Genomic DNA, 18864 nt, shown 5'->3' on the forward strand with positions numbered 1-18864 from the left:
TTTTAAATTATGAGTAATTTATTTGTGGTTTTTTTAATATTCCCAGGAAATCCTGAAATGATATGCAAATTGAGAAGAAAGGTTTAGTCTATGAGAGACCTTTATTAAGCTTCTTGTGAGAATATGTGTGCTCATGAAGGCTAAGGATCTGGCACCACTGAAAATGTATTAATCAACAGACAAGATATAGCACAATGCACTCTTCCCAATGGCCTTGGCTCTGACCCTTTTAAAGATAATGGGAATACTGTCCACTAAGAACTAGATTAGGACGATCAAGTGCATTTCATCAGGGTTTGACTTGAACCATGATCCCAGAGGTGAAAAGGCAGAGGTTTATCCACTGAGCCAACCAGCCCCTGTCCAGATAAAATCTTGAATATGATGTATAAGGGCAAATTAGGATAGAGGAAGGAAATTGATTGCTTAGGACCATTGTTACCTAGGTCCGGTGGTAAGGAAATGTACGCATCCTGAAACTGACTGTATCACCTAAGGTGGTCATCTGAGATGCCTGATTTTCATAAAGTACTAGTAGGAAAATGGCTTCATGCTCTATTCATTTACTCAAAAACAGTATTCCCATGCTTGAGATTGCATTTCCGTAAGTTAGTGTGGTTAGTTGATAGGCCATTGGATAAACTGCAAAATGAGTAATGACAGAGATAGGAAATATTATCAATAAATTGTTCTCACTAGCAAACATAAATGTAAAGCCAGGCTGCAAGCAGAAGTCAGTCCGGATGTCCTGGGTTAGCTATTTACTGCCAGCTTCATGTTCCAAATAAATTAACTATTCTGCTGTAGAAATTGCCCATATCACAAAGTTACAAATAAAATTTCATGACCTTTTGTCCCCCTGTACTGTTCTACACAGCTATTGTAAGTCCTAAGGCTAATTCAGGTGTACTGCACTATATTTATGGTTTTTAGGCATTGGCTGTTGTTTAGGTACAGTCTAAAGAGGAGGTCCAACATCTAGATATGCGCTCTGTAATCCAGCCTGTAGGCAGTATGATCTGCTAACATGCTTGCCTGGGGCCACCCTTTTTAACCTTTGTGCCATGCAAGAGGATATCCAGAGAGGCACTGTTTGCACCTGTACTCCAGTCCTCAAGAGCTTATGGATCTCACCACCATCCCTTGCAGTTAATATTTGTGCATATACAAAAGCACCCTACCTAGGCTTCCACATCTTGCCTGAAGTTTACAGCAATCCAGATAGAGATAGAAAGGTGCTTAATTTTTTTTGACCAACTCTCTGCAGTAGCCCAGAGCTTTTCATTCTCCAGGTACCCCTCATGACCTCACAGATAGATGCCTGCAGGCACGTAGGTGTGCACACGTGCATATAGACTAGCAAATAGTTTAACATGAAGTGTAGTACTTAAGGACACTTTCATACAAGAAGTACAGCTAGAGATGAGAGTGGGGAACTCAGTCGCAAGCATGGAGAGACATGGGTTCTGGTCCCTGGTCTTGGGGCTGTTTGTGTATTTTACATTATATAGGTATTGAAAGGAAAATCGTATAGGAAGCAAAGGCTGGAATCCAGATCGCTGATCCCAAGAGTGGCCTGCAGCGTCTCTCCCTGCCCTGCTGCTTGCGGGTGTCTGCATGCCCAATCCCGGGCTCGGCAGGGGGTGTGCCCTGCCTCGCCTTCCCTTCCAGGCACCCCCACCTGCAAGCGCCTGGCAGCTCCAGAGAAGTAGGGATATGAATTTGAATCCCCTCTGGGAAAGAAACCTCAAATTTTAGGTGTCTGGAAGTTTTAGATGACCTTTCAAGATGCCCGATCGTATGTGGGGGAGGCAAGGTGGATGACTGGAGCTCCCCAAATGCCCCCCCAGAGTGGGATGCCTGGCATTCAGGTGCCTCTGGGGTCCTGCCCGTTCCCCAGAAAAGTCATGTCAGCCAAGCATGCCTAGGCCTTGCCTCAGGGGAAGCTGCAACCCCTAGTGAGAGTTCCGCCCAAGTAAGAAACATGGATCGTAGTCTTCCTTCGAGAAATCTCCATTTTTTTATGACTTTACAATACTTTAATTGTATTCTACGTATCTTTATGCTTTTGTCAAATCGCAGCTCACAGGCTGACAATTTCACAGGACAATGCATGCTGGTTTTAACTCCCTAATGGTACAAACTCGTGTTATGTTTCACAGTAACAGACGTGTAAAGTTTAATGAAATAATCCACTGAATCTGTCACGTTTGCAAGCAGGATACTCCTAACTAAAATCTTTTGCTTTTAAAGTTAGCGTCCACTCAGTCGTTCTTGCCATTTTGAATGAGCTATATTACAAGCTGTTGTGCAGAGTTTATGAATTAATTATTATAATGGTAAAGTGTCTATTCCTGTGAAGCTTTGAAAAAGGCAATTTGCATGAATGCAGTCAAATTTGTTAAATCAAGGCAAGCACAGGAATCCCGGGAGAGTGAGTGGCAACATCCACTTTATACCATTAGAAAACAGGAAGGATATATTTAGACTTTGACCGGCTGGTAAAGTCACTGAGAGCTGGCACTTGCCAAGAGGTCCTCACTGCTTTCTCATTGTATTGATGTACTAAGGAGCAAATAACATGGGTTGGAGGAATCAGGCTGGAGCATAGGATGATGGGAGCTGTAGTCTCTGTGTTCGCAAGCTGTGAGCCGTCGTGCTGCATTTCAGATACTTTGGGCGATTTGCTTTTGCAGAGCAGCGTTTCGGCAAGGAGGCCTTGGGGTGAGAAAGGCACTTCTGCTGTCAGCAGAGCGTTTGTGCGGGGAGCTGCTGCATGAGTGAGCGTCTATACTTAACCTGACTCGGTGCTTTTAACTTCTTAACTAACTGGTTTATTCTTTACATATACTGAAGTTTAGTCTCTTTACTGAGAACTAATTGCCCAAGTAAGTACAACAGGCTTCTGATAATTTTTTTCCAAGTAACAAAAATATCCCAGGATAAGATCTGGATTCTGCGCTGCGTGTTGCCGATCAGAGGGGCAACTGAGCCCTGGGGAGCTGCCAGCAGGGTATTTAACTTCCACCTTATTCATACTAGTAGTTTCAGCCTGAAGTCCATGGACTTGGATTGAAAGGATCCTCTCAGGGCAATTGGGAAAACCAAGATTGTAGGCAAAATCCGAGCACGTGAAACGTCTAAAAGGGCTACAACCTCCACTGGAAAAATGTAAGGCATATATAATCAGAAAAGTTTGAAAGCACTGTTTTATCCAAATCAGTGTTCAGGTGTGTGTGTATTACAGGACCAACAGACATCATAAGGCACTAAGCGTCTTTCAGAATGAGAAATACTGCAGCACACGAACTCTGAGAAGTGTGTGTTAGACCCCGACGCTAGCTCAAAGCCCTGAGTGTCGAGCACGTTCCTCTGCGGTGTGCTGGGCGCTCAGCCTGCCCTACCCATCAGCTGCACGCGTACCGCTTTACTGCGTCTGGAATCACGGTGCTGTTTCTCCGCTGGGAAAGGACCAGTGCCTTGTGGTCCTTGGTACTCGGGCTGTGCAGCTGCAGCCATCTCCTCCCTGCCTGGTCCCTGCAGTGCAGACCGGCCTCGGGGAGCGTGAGGAGGGTGAGAAATGTGGGAATGTGAGAAATCAGGCAAAGAAACAGAAAAGGGACCCCTAATGAGGCAGGGCCAATAGTAGTCTCCAGTAATTACTCTAGTGATCAATAGACATCAAAGGAAAGCGTGGTTCTTTCCAGACATTTTAAGGAATCTAAATATTTCTGTAACAGCAATACTATTTTTAAAGGCATTTTCCAGAGTATTTTTCTGAAAAAGTCAGAATACTTATTAGAAAATGTTCATGTCCTTTAAACCATTGGAATGTGTCCCGAAAGAGAGAGGCATATTGTCAGAGCAGGAACAAAACAGCATTTTCATGGGGGAGCTTCCACTGGAATCAAAGATTTTCTGAATCACTACAGGCACAGGGAGCCTCCAGTGCTGACAGTCATATACTGCCTGCGCTTAAGTCTTTAAAGCTAAGAAAAGCTCATTTGGTGCAGTTTCTTTGTGTGCCATGTATCCACATCTATGTAGAAGTTTATGATTTGACAACACTGCCATGCGGGATGCATAGACGAATTCTCAGAAATATGCAGAAATATAATAATATACAAAAGCAGTGTAAGTGGTTCATTTATAGTCAATAATTTTGGCTTTTTTCTGTGAAACATGATTTTAAAGGATGGCTTTATAAGAGAAAAAATTAAGATTCAAGATATATAGTAATGGATCATTTTATAAAGTCTTAGCTAGAGAAAACACTAGTTTTAAAATAAGTCCAGAGCCAGAGTTGTGTATGACATTTTCATGGACAAGTGGGAGGGATCAGCATTTCCACAGACCTTTCTTTGAAGTCAGTACACTGCTGAATCAGTTTCTAAATATTTTTCTTTGACTGGAAAGCTGGGTAAAATTACTGTATTTCCAAAGTCTCTTGAAAAAAATCATGTGCTATACAAGACTGGCAAAGGAGGTTACAGTGACCAGCGTCCACATATTTTAATTCTCTAAGGTCATTTCTGTATGCTCATCTCCTCTTTTTGGTCTGAAACTTCATTTCCCTTTCACAGCTGTGAATTCTCTGGTGGGCCCTGCAGGTGGATTTGATAAATGCTGCTAATATCACCTTCTGATCTACCAATGCTCTGACTTTGGTCTGTAGGTCTTGATGAGTAATTGCCGTTGTTCTACTCCAATGACTGAATTAAGTTGCCCTGTTTTAAAGGGTTCATTCGTGTGTGATTTTAGCCAAGGTGGCCCATTGCAGCATACCAATGGACACTGACCTTTTAAGAGTGCCTCATCGCTTTAAACTGAAGCAAGCAAAATTGCCTTGATTTCTACAAGTGGCTAAACCCTTTGGTTACTGTCAAGCTACATAATACCAAAATTTATATTCCAGATAATTGTTATCTTTGGCCAAAGCACAGGCTGCTTAACCACATACAGCCCCATGAGCTATAGGGACAGTGAACTGCAGCCCATTCTCCAGCCCTGGGGCGAGGGAGCTCACTGAGTGCCTGTCGGAAGGACTGCATGGCACCGAGGCCAGCCAGCCCTACCCAGCTTTTCCTGATGAGTGGCGTGTGGGTTCCGCAGGCAGTGCCTGTGCAGGACCGCATGCCCTGGTATCATGCATTGCCTTCGACTTCACTCTTGTACATAAATGCACTTGTACGTCCTAGTGCTGACAAGAAAAAGGGAGGGGGAAGCGAAACGCTCTTCAGCAGCTTTTACAGGTAACACAATTGCCTGGAAAACAAGTTTTGGTAATTCCCTTAGGAGTTGATGTGCACTGCAGCTGATACAGACAACAGCCCTGAATGCTTTTAATTCTACTCAAATTAAATAGGGAGTATCCTTTACTGCAAATGCAGTCATTCTTTAATTTTGTACAGAGAACTTCATTGATATCAAGCCAATTCCCATTCAGGTCAATAGGAGCTTGAGTATGCAAATTAATGGAAACATTTGGCTCATTAAGTTTGCTAAATGGAAATACATAACTTCAAAACTCCTATCAATAAATTTAACCTGTTTTTAAAAATCATATTCTGCCCTGTGAGTTTTTTCTCACAGTCACAGGCCGGTGGATGCGTGCTGCGTGCCTTCTTACACATACTGCATGGCTGTATCCCCCAAGGCTTATTATCTCTGTGTCTCCTGGGGTATTAGCTAACTACAGATATATTACTCGTATGTATGGACAGGATTTTCATTTGGAAGATGTTAATCAAACATTCATGTTCGACTGGTCACTGGACATTGTAGAGCAAATATCTTGATACGGTATCAGCGACTCAATGTTTAAAACAGTTAAAACATAGGCCCTGCATCATCCTTGCTATCACTGAGGCATAAATACATTGGTGAAATTGAATTGGGGAAAAAAAAGTCTTCTGTGCTGCCTATGACGTATAGTTCTGGAATTAACTACCAGCCACAGCATTTTAAATCGTCTGTGTAATTGCTCAAATTACTCCAGCACGTCATGTAACACCTTACAGATTTGGTTCTCAAGGATGATCTTATGATGAGTAAATTAAATAGAACAATATATTGATTTTCAGGCTTTGAGCTTAATTTCTTTATCATTTTTAAGGCATTTAGACTGACAGACATACGTTTACTGTTACAGCAATGACATTATTCACAGTGCTGTTTAGTGTACAATATGTAAACAAGTGAGTAGTTTGTGCTGAAAATTGCCATGAAGAGAGTATGTTCTGGCTGGGGTTTTCAAAACACAATGTTATATGCTTTAAAAATAAAGACATTACCTTCTGAGATCCTGACTGCTCCTCAGCGGCATCTGGCCTATATTAATTTTCATTCATTTTCTGTAGTGCCAAGGAGCTCCAGATACCCACATCCTGCCATAAAGCAAATACAATTAAATGATGCCCGTGTCAGGTCCCGTTCCTCCTCTTACTAAGTCGCGTTGAGGGAAAGTGATGTTTGTAACTATTTGTCACAAGACCTAGTGAACACCTTCTTTCACCAATAATCTTGCATTTTGAGGTTACAGGCTTAAATGAGAACCCAAGTGCTTTTAATACCAAAAAAAAGCTAATAGTTAAAGCATGCTCTTCTACTGAAAAATTAACCCACATTTTCTGAAAAATACACAGTTCAAGTTTTCATCATTTCTCCTCCTCATCTCCCCCACTGTCTGCAGTGTTACCAGGTAAATAAAGAAAAGCTGTTAGGGGGGTTCACACTATGCAGTCCTGAGCACACAAATAACTTCGTAAGAATGAGCAGATGCCTGTTTGCGTAGTTTGTGGACATGTTTTGAATGGAAGGTTACACATACTGTAACATAGTCACTGAATATCTATGAAAAAATAAAAGAATTTATTAAAATTAATTATTTAAAATACAGCACTAATTAAAAGTTTGTGCAAATAGTACAGTGAAAATATTTAACTGTTTTACATGTGAGGATGAATTGTCTACACCGAGCATTCCCTAAATATTTCTTCTAGGCACCTAGTTGGGCTTTGGCATGCAGCTGGGTCATCGTGAGTTTTTGGCTGTATCATTTCAGGTGAAAGATGTCCCTTTACCTGGGGAAGCTTGGGGAACTGATAGAGAGCACAGCTTACAATACAGTCTTGTTCCTATTATCCGTCCTCTCTGTCACCAGTGTCGGCAGCTCATCTGCATAGCACAGACGCAACTAAACAGGCAACTGCAGCAAATAAACACATCAGAAACTTTGGATAATAATGCACATCTGAATGCTTAGTCCTCTGAGCCCCGGCCTTCATTTAGTTTGCAAATATCATCATAGCAAGAACAATCTGAATGTATAAAATTTTGAAAGTGTGAATTGGTGTGAGAGGACAATGCATCTATTTAACATCGCCAGCCCTTGGAATGCCCATGAGTAATTTATACCATTGTGTTCTATGGGGCATTGTTCTTTTATTCAGTCCTTGCAGTTTTCACACTTCAGAAATAGCCCTCTTTCTCCTGATGCTTCCAGTCTCCTGCTCTGATCTGTTTACTTGGGAACAGTAGGAAAAATGTATTTCCACTGTATTAATATGTTTCAGAGAAAAGTTTTAGCTGGGATTGGTAGATGGTTTCCCTACGCTAGATTCATGTTGGGCAGGTGGAGACACGCAGAGCAGGGAAGGGGGGGTTGCATTTGTTTTCATAGCCGGTTTGTATGTACGTATTGTGGCTACGCATCTATCTATACATACTTAAATATGGGATCACAGTCTGGAAACACGCGTGATAAACCGTTTTTTCCTGAAGTGTGTTGAGATTGCTTCGATAAGAAGAGTGGCTGAACCATCCCAACATTATTAGGATTGAGCATATTATTGGATACATACCATAAGTTTCCACACAGATATTTATAAATATTTATCCAAACATCTTGGATGCTCAGGCTTTTGATCAGATGTTAAAACATGTAAAAATTATTTGCAGTTACTTGTATTGCAAAACCTTTTCCAGCATCCCATCACAAGAGTTTGGTGTCAGATGCACTGAAATAGGGAAGGCTGCCCGTTATTTGGCATCCTCGTGTAAAAGTACATACATATACCAACATGGCAACTTGAAGCTGAAGAAAGTTGGGTGGGCCTTAGAGAGGTAGCTAATCAGCAGTGCAGGTGGTTCAGGTAGCTGCTTTTCACACAGATAATTAATGTGTACAAGTAGCTGCTAATTGCACATTTCAGGAATGATTTATGAGGTGGCAGAGGGGAAAGAGGGACATAATCTAATTTCTTTGGGAACCTCTGCCATTCATACAATGGTATCAGCACAGCTGTGAGATGGGACATGATTAATGAACAGTGGGCAAACACGCCACCATCGTAGGGAACACTGTTTGGATGACACGCTTGTCAAAATAGAAAGTGGCACTTAGAGCGACGGCCAGTAACCGTGCAGATTATGAGCTTTTTGTCTTTTAACTCACTGATTCACTCGGACATCAGGCTTAACACCAGCCGTGGTTCTGAAATAAGGTCATTTATGTCCATCAGAACAATTATTGGTTTAATGTGGACAATTATCATTGACTTGTTATGAGCGAGTTTGTGTTTATGAACAAAAGACTGCAGATATTTATTTTCTCTGTAGAGGTCCAAGGGAAAACAAATTTGTCAAGGACTAATATTTATGCAGGGCATTAAATCTAGACTTATGAACATCTCTGTTAAATATCTGCTTCTAGTGCTGTATCTTGGCTGCTGCCTGGGAACACGTTATACCTATTGTCACGTACCCCTCTTTCTGCTCTCTGACATGCACCACCCAAAATAGGTGTACAAAAAACACTGCTTGTCTTTGCTTAGGAAGAGTGATGTGCACATCCTTGTGTTTATTGTTCCTTCTTATCTGAGATAAAGATAATACGAAGTAATATGATACTTTCTGCTGGCATTTTTGTGGGCTGATTAGCATATCAGTTTGCTGTACTTTTTTAATGTTAGTCTGGTTTGTCTTTGAAAAGATTGCTAATAAAATTTGAAAAAAAATAGCCATCTTGAAATAGTAAGTGTACATATAGGTCACTGCTGTAAAGAGCCAGTGTTACTTGTTTCACTGAGATGAAAAGGAACATTTTGAACACTTTTCTTAATGAACTGTTTATGTATCAAAATAGTGCTGAGTGTTTTGCACGGTTTTAAAAACTGTTATATGAGGGATATACCTCAAGCCATGTAATCAAAGTCTCTGTTTATTTCCTTTTATATAATGTAGTATTTTTAGATTGCTTCAGTTCAACATTAAAGAGTGAATACATTTATTTCTATCTTTTATAGCTTTTAGAATTTGACAGAGAGCTGTCAGTCTTTAAAGACAGATTGTATGAACTGGACATCTCATTTCCTCCCAGGTAAGATTCATATATAATCCATTTATTTAACTAGCTAGCTAAAACATAATTGTTACCAGCACTGTAGGTAAGATGTGAGTGTTCCCATACATATTGTAGAAATGATAATGATCTTTCCTTTCACAAATGTTTAGTCTTCCCACATCCCCTCCATCACTACATAAACAGCGACAGCGCAGTCCGCGTGCCGATAGTGCTCTACAGTTCATCCTTTGGATTCAGCGGATCCTGTCTTTTATAGCCGGTCTTAAAACAGACCTGACGTGATTGTGTGCTAAGAGATGTGCGGCTACTTTTAAGCACTGGAGCCAGATGACCTGTTAAAACACTTTATTGCAACCATAAAGGCAATCTTTGCCTCAAGCTGTTGAAACCTGGCTAGCAGTGGCCCTCGCTAGGCACAGACTCGAAGTGGGGATGCAGAGCCTAATGCCGCTGCTCAAGGGGGAGTATCGGGAAGATGCTCCAAGAGAAGTATCAGGGAAGGGGACAGGAACTTAGATTCTGCTTTTCAGTTTCAGTAAACATGTTATGTAACTGCTAAGACTAGTAGAATAACTCAGCTTTTTTAATACATATGCATGATTTTAATGAGCTATATCGCTTAGGTGAATTTTAGCCATGAATAAGCAAGTATTGCTGTCATACAAAACCGAGATTTTTGCAAATGGCAGTCTCCTGTTCAGGAGAAATCCATGGAAAATTTGGTGCAGTTATAAACATGTACAGCCCCTTTCCAAGAATGAAGAAGTCAGATATCACAGTTGCTTTTAAGGGAAAGAAATACTGCATTTGCAAAGAAAGTTAAACTTCAAGAAATCATAGCAACATCCTTTTTATATACTGTTTCTACTAGGTAAAATATTCTTAGATATTGCTGTACAACTATATATACTATACTATATACTATACAGTTAGAAAAGTATGATGTTTTGGCATACACTAAGAAAAAATTTTGAAAGCTTGCCTTTTTGTTACCATAATCTCATTATTTCTCACCAGCCAGCTGCGATACTGATTATATTGATCCCTTGGGACAATGGAAGTATGCATGGAGAGGCTACTGCTGCTCTAAATTGTTCCTATTGATTGAGTATGATAACAGAAGACCAGCAGTGTGTACATCTCTGTGTGTATTTCATTAGTTGTGTACCTGGTCAGGGTAAAAGGAGGTGAGAGGAAATAGGAATTTTTTACCAGAAATACTCTTCTACTTGATTTCACCCACATTAGTGCTTTCAGCCAGAACAAGGTTTGGCAAGAATACGTTGTTGCATGAATGCTTTGCAGAGTCTTCAAGCCTTTCTCTCAATAGGGTTTGGTGTCATTCTGCTCTCAAGCAAAGACCAGAAATCTGGTGTGAGTAGTCACTGGATCTCAGTGGTACTTTTGATCTGCTTGTGAAACAGTGTGAACATCTCACCAAGGTCTAAACCCTTGAAAAATTTATTTTCACATATATGTCCAAATCTCAGTAGCGATTTCTGCTATTATTTTAATGGTTGAGTTTCTTGCAAATTACAGCAAGACTGGATATGACCCAGGATTTTCCTCACAGCAACCAGGGGCCATACCCTGTGAGGTTGTGGGCAAGTAATACATGAGCCTTCTTCTCCTTTACATCCCATTGGAGCAAGTAGCGGTGGGAAACCTCCATGAATGAAATACAGGTGGAACAAAAGCCAGAACCAAAACTCGACACTGGTAGCTGTGCAGGGAAGGGCATAGCTTGGACTCAGAAAGGTGAAGCCTCAGGCCGATACTGGGTCTCCAGGCAAGGAGACCAAGACTTGCAGAAGCAGCCAGAAGAGGAAAGGTCTAGCAAGTTAGCTGAGGACAATGAGGCAGGGCTGCGGAGGAGGGAGGACGGGGCAAGGGTGATCTGGCGTACTAGGGGAGAGTGGTGAAAACCGTAGGAAGAGCAAGATGGCCACAGGATGCTGCCCATGAGACGTGACAGCGAGTTGGTCTTGCCCTTCCCAGGTAAAAATGGGTTAGCTGGGAAAAAGATTTCCTGTGTCCCTTCCTAGCACTGATCCACAGAAAGAGAGATAGACTGCTGCTGTCAGATGTCAGGTGCTGGAGCACCTGGGAACCCCTGTCAGGCCAAGGTAACACCACCTCTCCTTGAGGCATGGCCAGAACGGAGCGTGAAAGTGGCGTAATGTAAGACTCTATAAAGAGGTAAAGAAGCCTTGGGGGAAAATGGAAGATGTTTGACAAAAGAATTAGAAGTTAAAGTGGGAGTAAGTAGGAGGGCTTGTGAGAGCTGCGACTGAGAACTGCTGACGTCGTAAAACCAGCAGTGACCTTTGGGTGGATGGATGGGGAGGACCGTATGAACAGGGACAAGAGGAGGTAAATTAAATATTAGTCAACTGCATTTGTACTCTCTGCCACCTCAGTATCTATCTGAACACTTCGACACAGAGCATTAACATCAAAATGACGTATTTCCATATCACTAACATTTTAAGCTATTGTATCTAGTATATCAGTCTATTATTGTCTAGAACAAAAATATTAAAAAAAGTGCTACTCCAGAAATGAACCTCTGGTAAAAAAATGCAAGACCAGGTACAAAGGTAAAAAGGTAAAAAATCCCTATGGATGAAACACAGATTTTGACTTTGTCTAATTGATGTAATGAGTGAAATGAAAGAAATACCCTGTAATATGAGCTAAGTATCATCTCCTCTTCCCTGCCCGCATGCTTGCAGACTGGGCTGGGAAACTACAGGAGCGGCTCTCTGAGGCCATAGCACTGTCATCAAGAAGGGCAGTCACAAACTTCTCATGGCAACTTATCCGCTGCCAGGTCCTTCTTTCTAAATTTTATTATTTGGTTTTGTTTCCTTGCAAAACTGAAGCCAAATCTAGATCATATTCTTGTTTTGGTTTGTACTTACCACCGATATTAGATATTAAATATTTCATTAAGTACAGTTTTGGCTTGCAAGTTGAAGTCGAGGCAGCTGAGCCGTAGCTGTCGCTGATCCGCGTTAGCGGATGTGACGGGCTCGGGTCCTGCATTCCGTCCTGTCAGTCCCCCAGAACAAGGGGCCGTCATACGCTCCTCGGCGTGATGCCTGCCCTGGGCATTTCGGTGTGGCTCTGCAGGAGGCAGCACCCTTCTCCAGAGCTGCTGATGCATCCTGCCTGGGGCAGCAGCCAGCAGTCACATTGCTCTTGCTTCTGTTGTCTTTCAAATAAGATGAAAAACCAAGATCCCGACCACTTCTTGCCATCAAAGATCCCATAACATTTTTGCAAGAGCACAGACGTCTAGACAGATGTTCTGGCCAGAGTCCCAGTAATTGGATTCCACCTCCCCAAACTCACTGTTACTTTAGTTGAATTTGGTGGTATTCTTCACTTCCTGCCCCAAACCGCTCTGCAGCATGCTGGTGCCGTGCGGATTGCTGCTGCACTGCAGTGCGATGGGACGCTGAACTCAGCAGTTGTCTGCAGACCGCAGCTCTTTAACTCGCTCAGATGCTTGCAAAAAAAGATCTGCACTGCCAAGGTGGAAGCAGACACTTCTGAGCAGGGACCCTGTCCAGATCTTGGGAAACGGCCATAAAGGGTCGTTTCCAGCTTCACCCATTCGCCTCTATTCCCACTCAGTTCCCAGCTCTGGGGCTTTGTGGACAGTCTGGGGAGTGGGAAGGGGCGGTACGGCGTAATGTAGCAAACCCTTCATGGACCTCCAAAGGCCCGCAGAGAGCCAGCCCTGCGGCTGCTGTTCTCACCTACATCGAAGGGGAGCAGTGAAGGGGATAAACATGCAGCTTTGCCTGCTACTCGCTCTGTTTGCTTCTTAAAACTAAGTAATAGCAATAATAATCCATAGTAAATAAATTTTAATATACTGAAAGCTGGCACTTCCTTTGTGCCATGGAAGAGATGCTAACACTGAGTTTATATAACACAAAATTCCTTTGAACTTAAGCCGATAATACTGATAAAATATGATAATCGAACAGGAGACTATTGCTGAACGTACAAGATACAAAACCAACAAGCTAAACTCATGCATATGCCAAGAGCAAACTGGCTTTACGTTAGGCTGCTTCGTTTTCCACCCATCCCTCCTCGTGTTCTGGGTCAGACGGCAAGGGAATCCTGCTTTCTGTTCTGTGGTCCAAGCTCAGTAAGAAGTCTTTCCTAAGTGAAGTACTGCAGAACTGGATTCACGGTTGTTAGTTACTGCAGGTCAGTGTCCTATTTTTGTTCATGAAACTAAGCACATTGATTTTCCTGGAAGAAATAATATGATTTATTTTTCTTTGTATTGAAATAATGACCACAATGTTGTATTAACTGCAAAACCAGGTATTTTGAATGGACAAAAAGCAGTGGTTTTAATGTAGGACATTTTCATTTAACTCAGAACCTTTCCAGTCATGCAAGAAAGACATTAAAAGTATGGACTAAATGTCTTGGTCTCACTTCCTAGTGGTTTTTCCTCCATTTTTCCCTCATTTTTTCTTCTGGAAGAAAAAAAAATCTGTAGCTTATCATGGCTTAGCTGCTTTTATATATATACTGTTTGTAAATATAAGCTTAATATATAAGGTATTTGTGATGTATCCAGTCATACTAGATTTTGTATTTTTAGCCAAAGGAGGATATGATCGGTCCTGTATGTTTAGAGACCTCTTCTTCAAGCATCTTGGTATTCTTAGCTGGAAAGGGTCTGGTGCACCTGTTCGTTCTGCAAGTGCATCAAACAAAGCCTTTTTCACTGGAGGGAGAGACAGAGAAAGCTCTAGTCACTTTTTGTATCAGGCATATGGGCTTAATTAAGTGAGCATTTGAATTTAGAAGGAAGTTGTAAGCAATTTTAATGATAGCCTTAAAGTAGTATTTCAGAATTTGTTTGATATTTTAATTATGGTCCATTGATTCAGTCTATGAATTACTGTCGACTTCTGTTCTTGCTCCATGGCGTTGCAGTCTTACATCATGGGATGCTGGCCAACAATTGAAGACAGAGTATCTTGGTTAAAATGGTACTGAGTACATTTAGTACTGCATTTCACATCTCAAAAAATGAAAGATCAGTTAGGACAGTTTTCTCTTTCTTTCATTTGCTTCATCATTTGTGCATACAATTAATTGCCCCAATTTGCACAAAGAATACTACAAATCAATAGCATAGTTGCATTCCTGTCTTAAAATTCTCGTAAATTTTTCCCTCAAAAAGCATGCTTGAGATTCAGTGTACTCTTGAGATAAATGGAAAAGGTCACATCCCTTTGGGTTGCAGCAGACTAAGTTACTTATAAATTCATTTTTTATCAGCACAAACTGTTTATTCTCTGGACTTTATCATACGATCTTACTGATACACTCCCATAGCTGGCCTGGGGTTGAAAGCTTTGCTCCTTGGAGTCGGTGGTGTTTTTGTGGTTAACTTCAGTAGGGCCAAAATGTCACCCTGAGCAGTTTTCTTGGTTTGTTTTTACGCCGCTCCTGGAGTGTCATTACACTGTGATCCAGATACCTCAGACATAAATATGGAGAGGTCAAAACATGCTGCAGTGTTACCTACCCATGTTTTACCCTGATTCCCTGTGTAACGCCAAGTGCAGCATGAGATCCGAGTCCTACCCTCCCAGCCAGTGCTGGCGGGGGTCCTGACGTGTCCAGTGCTGGACAACCAACTCCAATTCTTCATAAGAGGGCTTTGTTTTGAATGAAGACCACTGGGTTTGTAGGATAAAAATAAGCAAAGTCCTAAATAAAGTAATAAGTCAGAAAACAGTCTCTTTTCATGGTGCCAGGCATTACAGTGAACACACAAGAGGGAACACCTTTCTTTGAGAGGAAAGCCTTGAGTTAAGCTAGCTCTGACCTGCACTTTTGTCAAGACCCGCAGGCAGCGAACCCAGTCCTGAATTCTCGTGCCTTAGTCCCCATTCCCGCTTATTTCAGCAGCACCATCACACATTTGTGCGCTGTACGGACCTCCTCTTCAAGACTCCAAAAACTTGTTCACATACGGAGGGTGGCCAGAATCGGTTTTCTCCCATAGCATTTTTCTCAGTTACAACTGTACAAGTATTTCAGAATTTAATTTTAAATTTGAGTCTGCGGTTACAGAAAATGAGGGTAATCGTGTTGCTGTTCTAGAAAGTGTTGGAAGTTTTGGTGTCCTCGAAGTGCTTATGTACTTAGGATACGGACTGATTCCTGCATATTCTCACTTTGCATTTAAAATTATGAAAGAAGCTCTTCTGTTGTAATTATCTGAATGGACAGGACATTTTTTTATGTTTCTGTGTTTTGATTGTTTTATATTAATATATCTGCATCTTTTACAACCAATTTCTCTGTCCTTTCTCCTTAATTTCAAATGGGGCCATGACAGCCACGTAGGCGTATATTTTCATACTGGTAAGAATTCTTTTTAAAGGAAATCCCTATACTTTGCTCTTTAGATGAACCTTCTTATAAGCAAGTTGTTGTCCAAAATCTTCATAGTTCATTTAGAAAGTTATAATATCTTCTCGTAAAGCACCGTAAGTTCTGCATAACATCACGTCATGATGCTGTGCTGTTCACTGGTCCCAGTTTGGAGAAACAGCCAGTGTCTGAGCTTGGCAGTAGGGAGCAGGCTGTCAGCAGCTGCGCAAGCGGTGCTCTGGTGCCTTGTGCTTTGCCGTCGAAAATGCAATACGAGCTGTAAATTCATCTCACTTGTGCTCAAGAAGCTATCCGTCAGGCCGGGCATGACAAGCCCGGGCACTGCTCACCCCCGTGATGAATTTGGCTTTCCCGCGTTAGCGGTGGCCCTGGAGCCGGAGAGGCGTGACACTGCCCCGGGGACGTGCTCGCACTCCCGCGGGCAAGGGCCAAGGGCGCTTGGCCACACCTCGGGATACAAATGACAGGACAACAGCGTGCTTGGTTCTTTGGGGGAGAGAACTGCTAAGTTGCCTTAATATGTTGATTAAAATGCCCCGTATTCATAAACGTTCAGGAAACTGACCTTCCGTCAGACTTTACAGGAACTGTAGGGAAGAGTTACCACTCTTGCTGTCTAGCATTTAGGGAAGATAATAAAGAAAAAGATCAGTAAGCGAGAAAAACAAAACAAAAGGCATTTTTAATGTGCTTTCTCATAAATTACACCATTTAGAGTACGAAAAAATGCAAATTGTCTGTTTCAAAAATACCTCAGGATTCTTTGTATCTTTTTATTTAGTGACCTAAAATTCTTAAGTTGACAGACTTCTTGTTCCCAGTTCTCCATTATGCTGAGATAGCATTTCAATATAAGTAGTAATAGAAATGTTGACTTGAGTAATTTTCTGACTATAAAATGTCAAAATGAAATGGTGATGATGTGTCATAATATTTCTGGGGGTTTGTTCTTCTTCATTGTATTTATAGTTGTCTGTTTCATTTTGCTCTTCAAAATTCATGTACAGTGTGCTTTTCTATAGCTCGTTACCTTCTCTCTTCAGCTGGTTGTAAACTGCATTCAGTAATCAGTGAGAGCACTTAACTCTTATCACTTGGTAGAGAAAACACCTCAGGAATTATTATTCACAAGTCTTGGCGAAAAATGAGGTCTTTGTGTATTTCCAGCTGTTATATCATGGTTTTTAATACCAACATTTAAACACTTAACCTTATATAAACGTTATTTTCTTTCTAGTCCCTGTGCTAATTGTTCCTAAAAGCAAAATTTTGATGTTGTAATAAGTATAAAATAAAAAGTTACTTTTTAATTCTGTAGAAAGTGGAGACCATGTACTGAGTCAAGAATACTATAGAATAATTTTTTTTAAACCACTGACTTCTTGCTTGTCTCTAAGCAATAGTACAGATAATTCTGTAAAGAAATTGAAATACCAGAGGCCTCTTTCCCTGCATTGCTCTACTTGCCTAGTCTAGACAGCCATGGAGAAAAGAGCATTGCTGTACAGCTGTCTTTTTACCATTTGGTGTTTAAAAGAGAACTGAAACTTAAGCCGATGCCCTCCATAACAAGTTAATGCACATCTTCCATGCTTTTTGATCCTTTGAGTGAGGATCCACCTTTGTTAAAACCCTCTGTTGGAAGGTGTCTTAACTATCCATTGTGAAGGGCTGCTTAAAAACACAGCGTAGCTAAATTAATATGACCTTATAGTCCTGGCTTAAATTACTAAAAGCCAGGACAGTCAATTCTGTATTTAGAAAAGTTATTTTTTCAAGGCTCCATAAGGTTATAATGACTATTAAAATTTATTGTGGGTTGAAACTTGACATGAGAGGTTTCAAAATGAAGAAGTAAAATGCTTACTTCCTTTTGGTTCATCGCAAGATTTCAGAAGAAAAGCACCCTGTCAGGCTGTTGCATTAGTGTTTTCCCACCCATATAGCATATCTACTTTGGGCTATTCGTTTTGAATGCAGCAGGCACAAGGTCAAAAAGACAAAGTACAAACGTAGAGGATGCTGTCATCCCATGGCCAGCCGTCCGCCTGTAAGTGGAGGAGCAGAGATGAGTTCTGTTCTCAGGGTTGCCTCTGCATTTCCCAGGAAACAATCACTGGACAAAAGGTTAAAAACAATTCTAGGAGTGGAGACTGGAGCCTGGGTATGGTTGATAAGGTGGCAGGTGAATGAGGATTTTCAGAGTTACCACTTTGGCCTTAGTTGGGCATAAATTAAATTGAAGTTCTTAGCTTCTATCTAGCCATTAATCCACAATTTGACTTTATTTCTGTCCTTTTGAAACAGCAGTTCACTTTTAAGTTTTCAAACTACTAAGCAATATGCAAATGGAATTTGTTGGGGTTTACATAAATACATTAATATTTTTAATCATAAATTAATTTTGGTAGGCATAGATCATAATTACATATATAAATAGTTTTAGGATCATTTATATTTATAGTGTATTACAGTTATAAATTGAATTTGTAGCTATAAATGGAATGGTATTAAGGCAACACAGTAAATTCATGTTAACGTATATGCAGGTGGGTTTCCGCAAGGTCTTGGTAGACTCTGTGTTAGTGAATGTTAGCTTCAGGACTCTTTCCAGTCAACTTTGTATGTGGGAAGGATTCCAAACCACTTCCGAACTCTCCTACCAGCCACATCTAAAAATGGCATTTCTGCAGGCATGCTTTTGGAACTCAAAACAAAACAAAAACAAAACTATTGTTTGTCTCCAGTGCAAAACTGTAATTTACTTTAAGACCATATGTCTGCTTGATGTTACGCGAAGTCTCCTTCCTGCCCTGCATGGCCATCCTCCTGCGGTGCGGGGGGAGTGGTGGTCAGGCAGCCACCCCTCAGAAACGTTCAGAACAAAGCCTTGACTGAGCCTAGCACTTGCAGCATCTGCTTAATTTGCGAGGCTGTCAGTTATCGCCTCTCGGTTCGACAGGGCACTTAATATCCAGGCATTTTACTAAATTCCTCTCCAATTCTGATTTCCTTTTAATCCTGTAAATATGTGCGTAAGTTGTATCAGTTTA

At 41.3% G+C, this 18864-nt stretch overlaps 1 protein-coding gene across 3 annotated transcripts in view; it reads left to right on the forward strand.

Moving 5' to 3' along the window:
* The window catches only part of INPP5A (inositol polyphosphate-5-phosphatase A), a 254812-nt gene that overhangs the window by 218672 nt on the left and 17276 nt on the right, over positions 1 to 18864 (forward strand). For all 3 annotated transcript variants that reach the window (XM_075107881.1, XM_075107879.1, XM_075107882.1), the window contains one exon: positions 9306 to 9379. In XM_075107881.1, coding sequence (XP_074963982.1) covers positions 9306 to 9379 — 74 coding nt within the window. The remainder of the gene's footprint in view (positions 1 to 9305; positions 9380 to 18864) is intronic.

This window comes from Phalacrocorax aristotelis, chromosome 12, assembly GCF_949628215.1.
Source record: "Phalacrocorax aristotelis chromosome 12, bGulAri2.1, whole genome shotgun sequence".
Taxonomy (NCBI): Eukaryota; Metazoa; Chordata; class Aves; order Suliformes; family Phalacrocoracidae; genus Phalacrocorax; species Phalacrocorax aristotelis.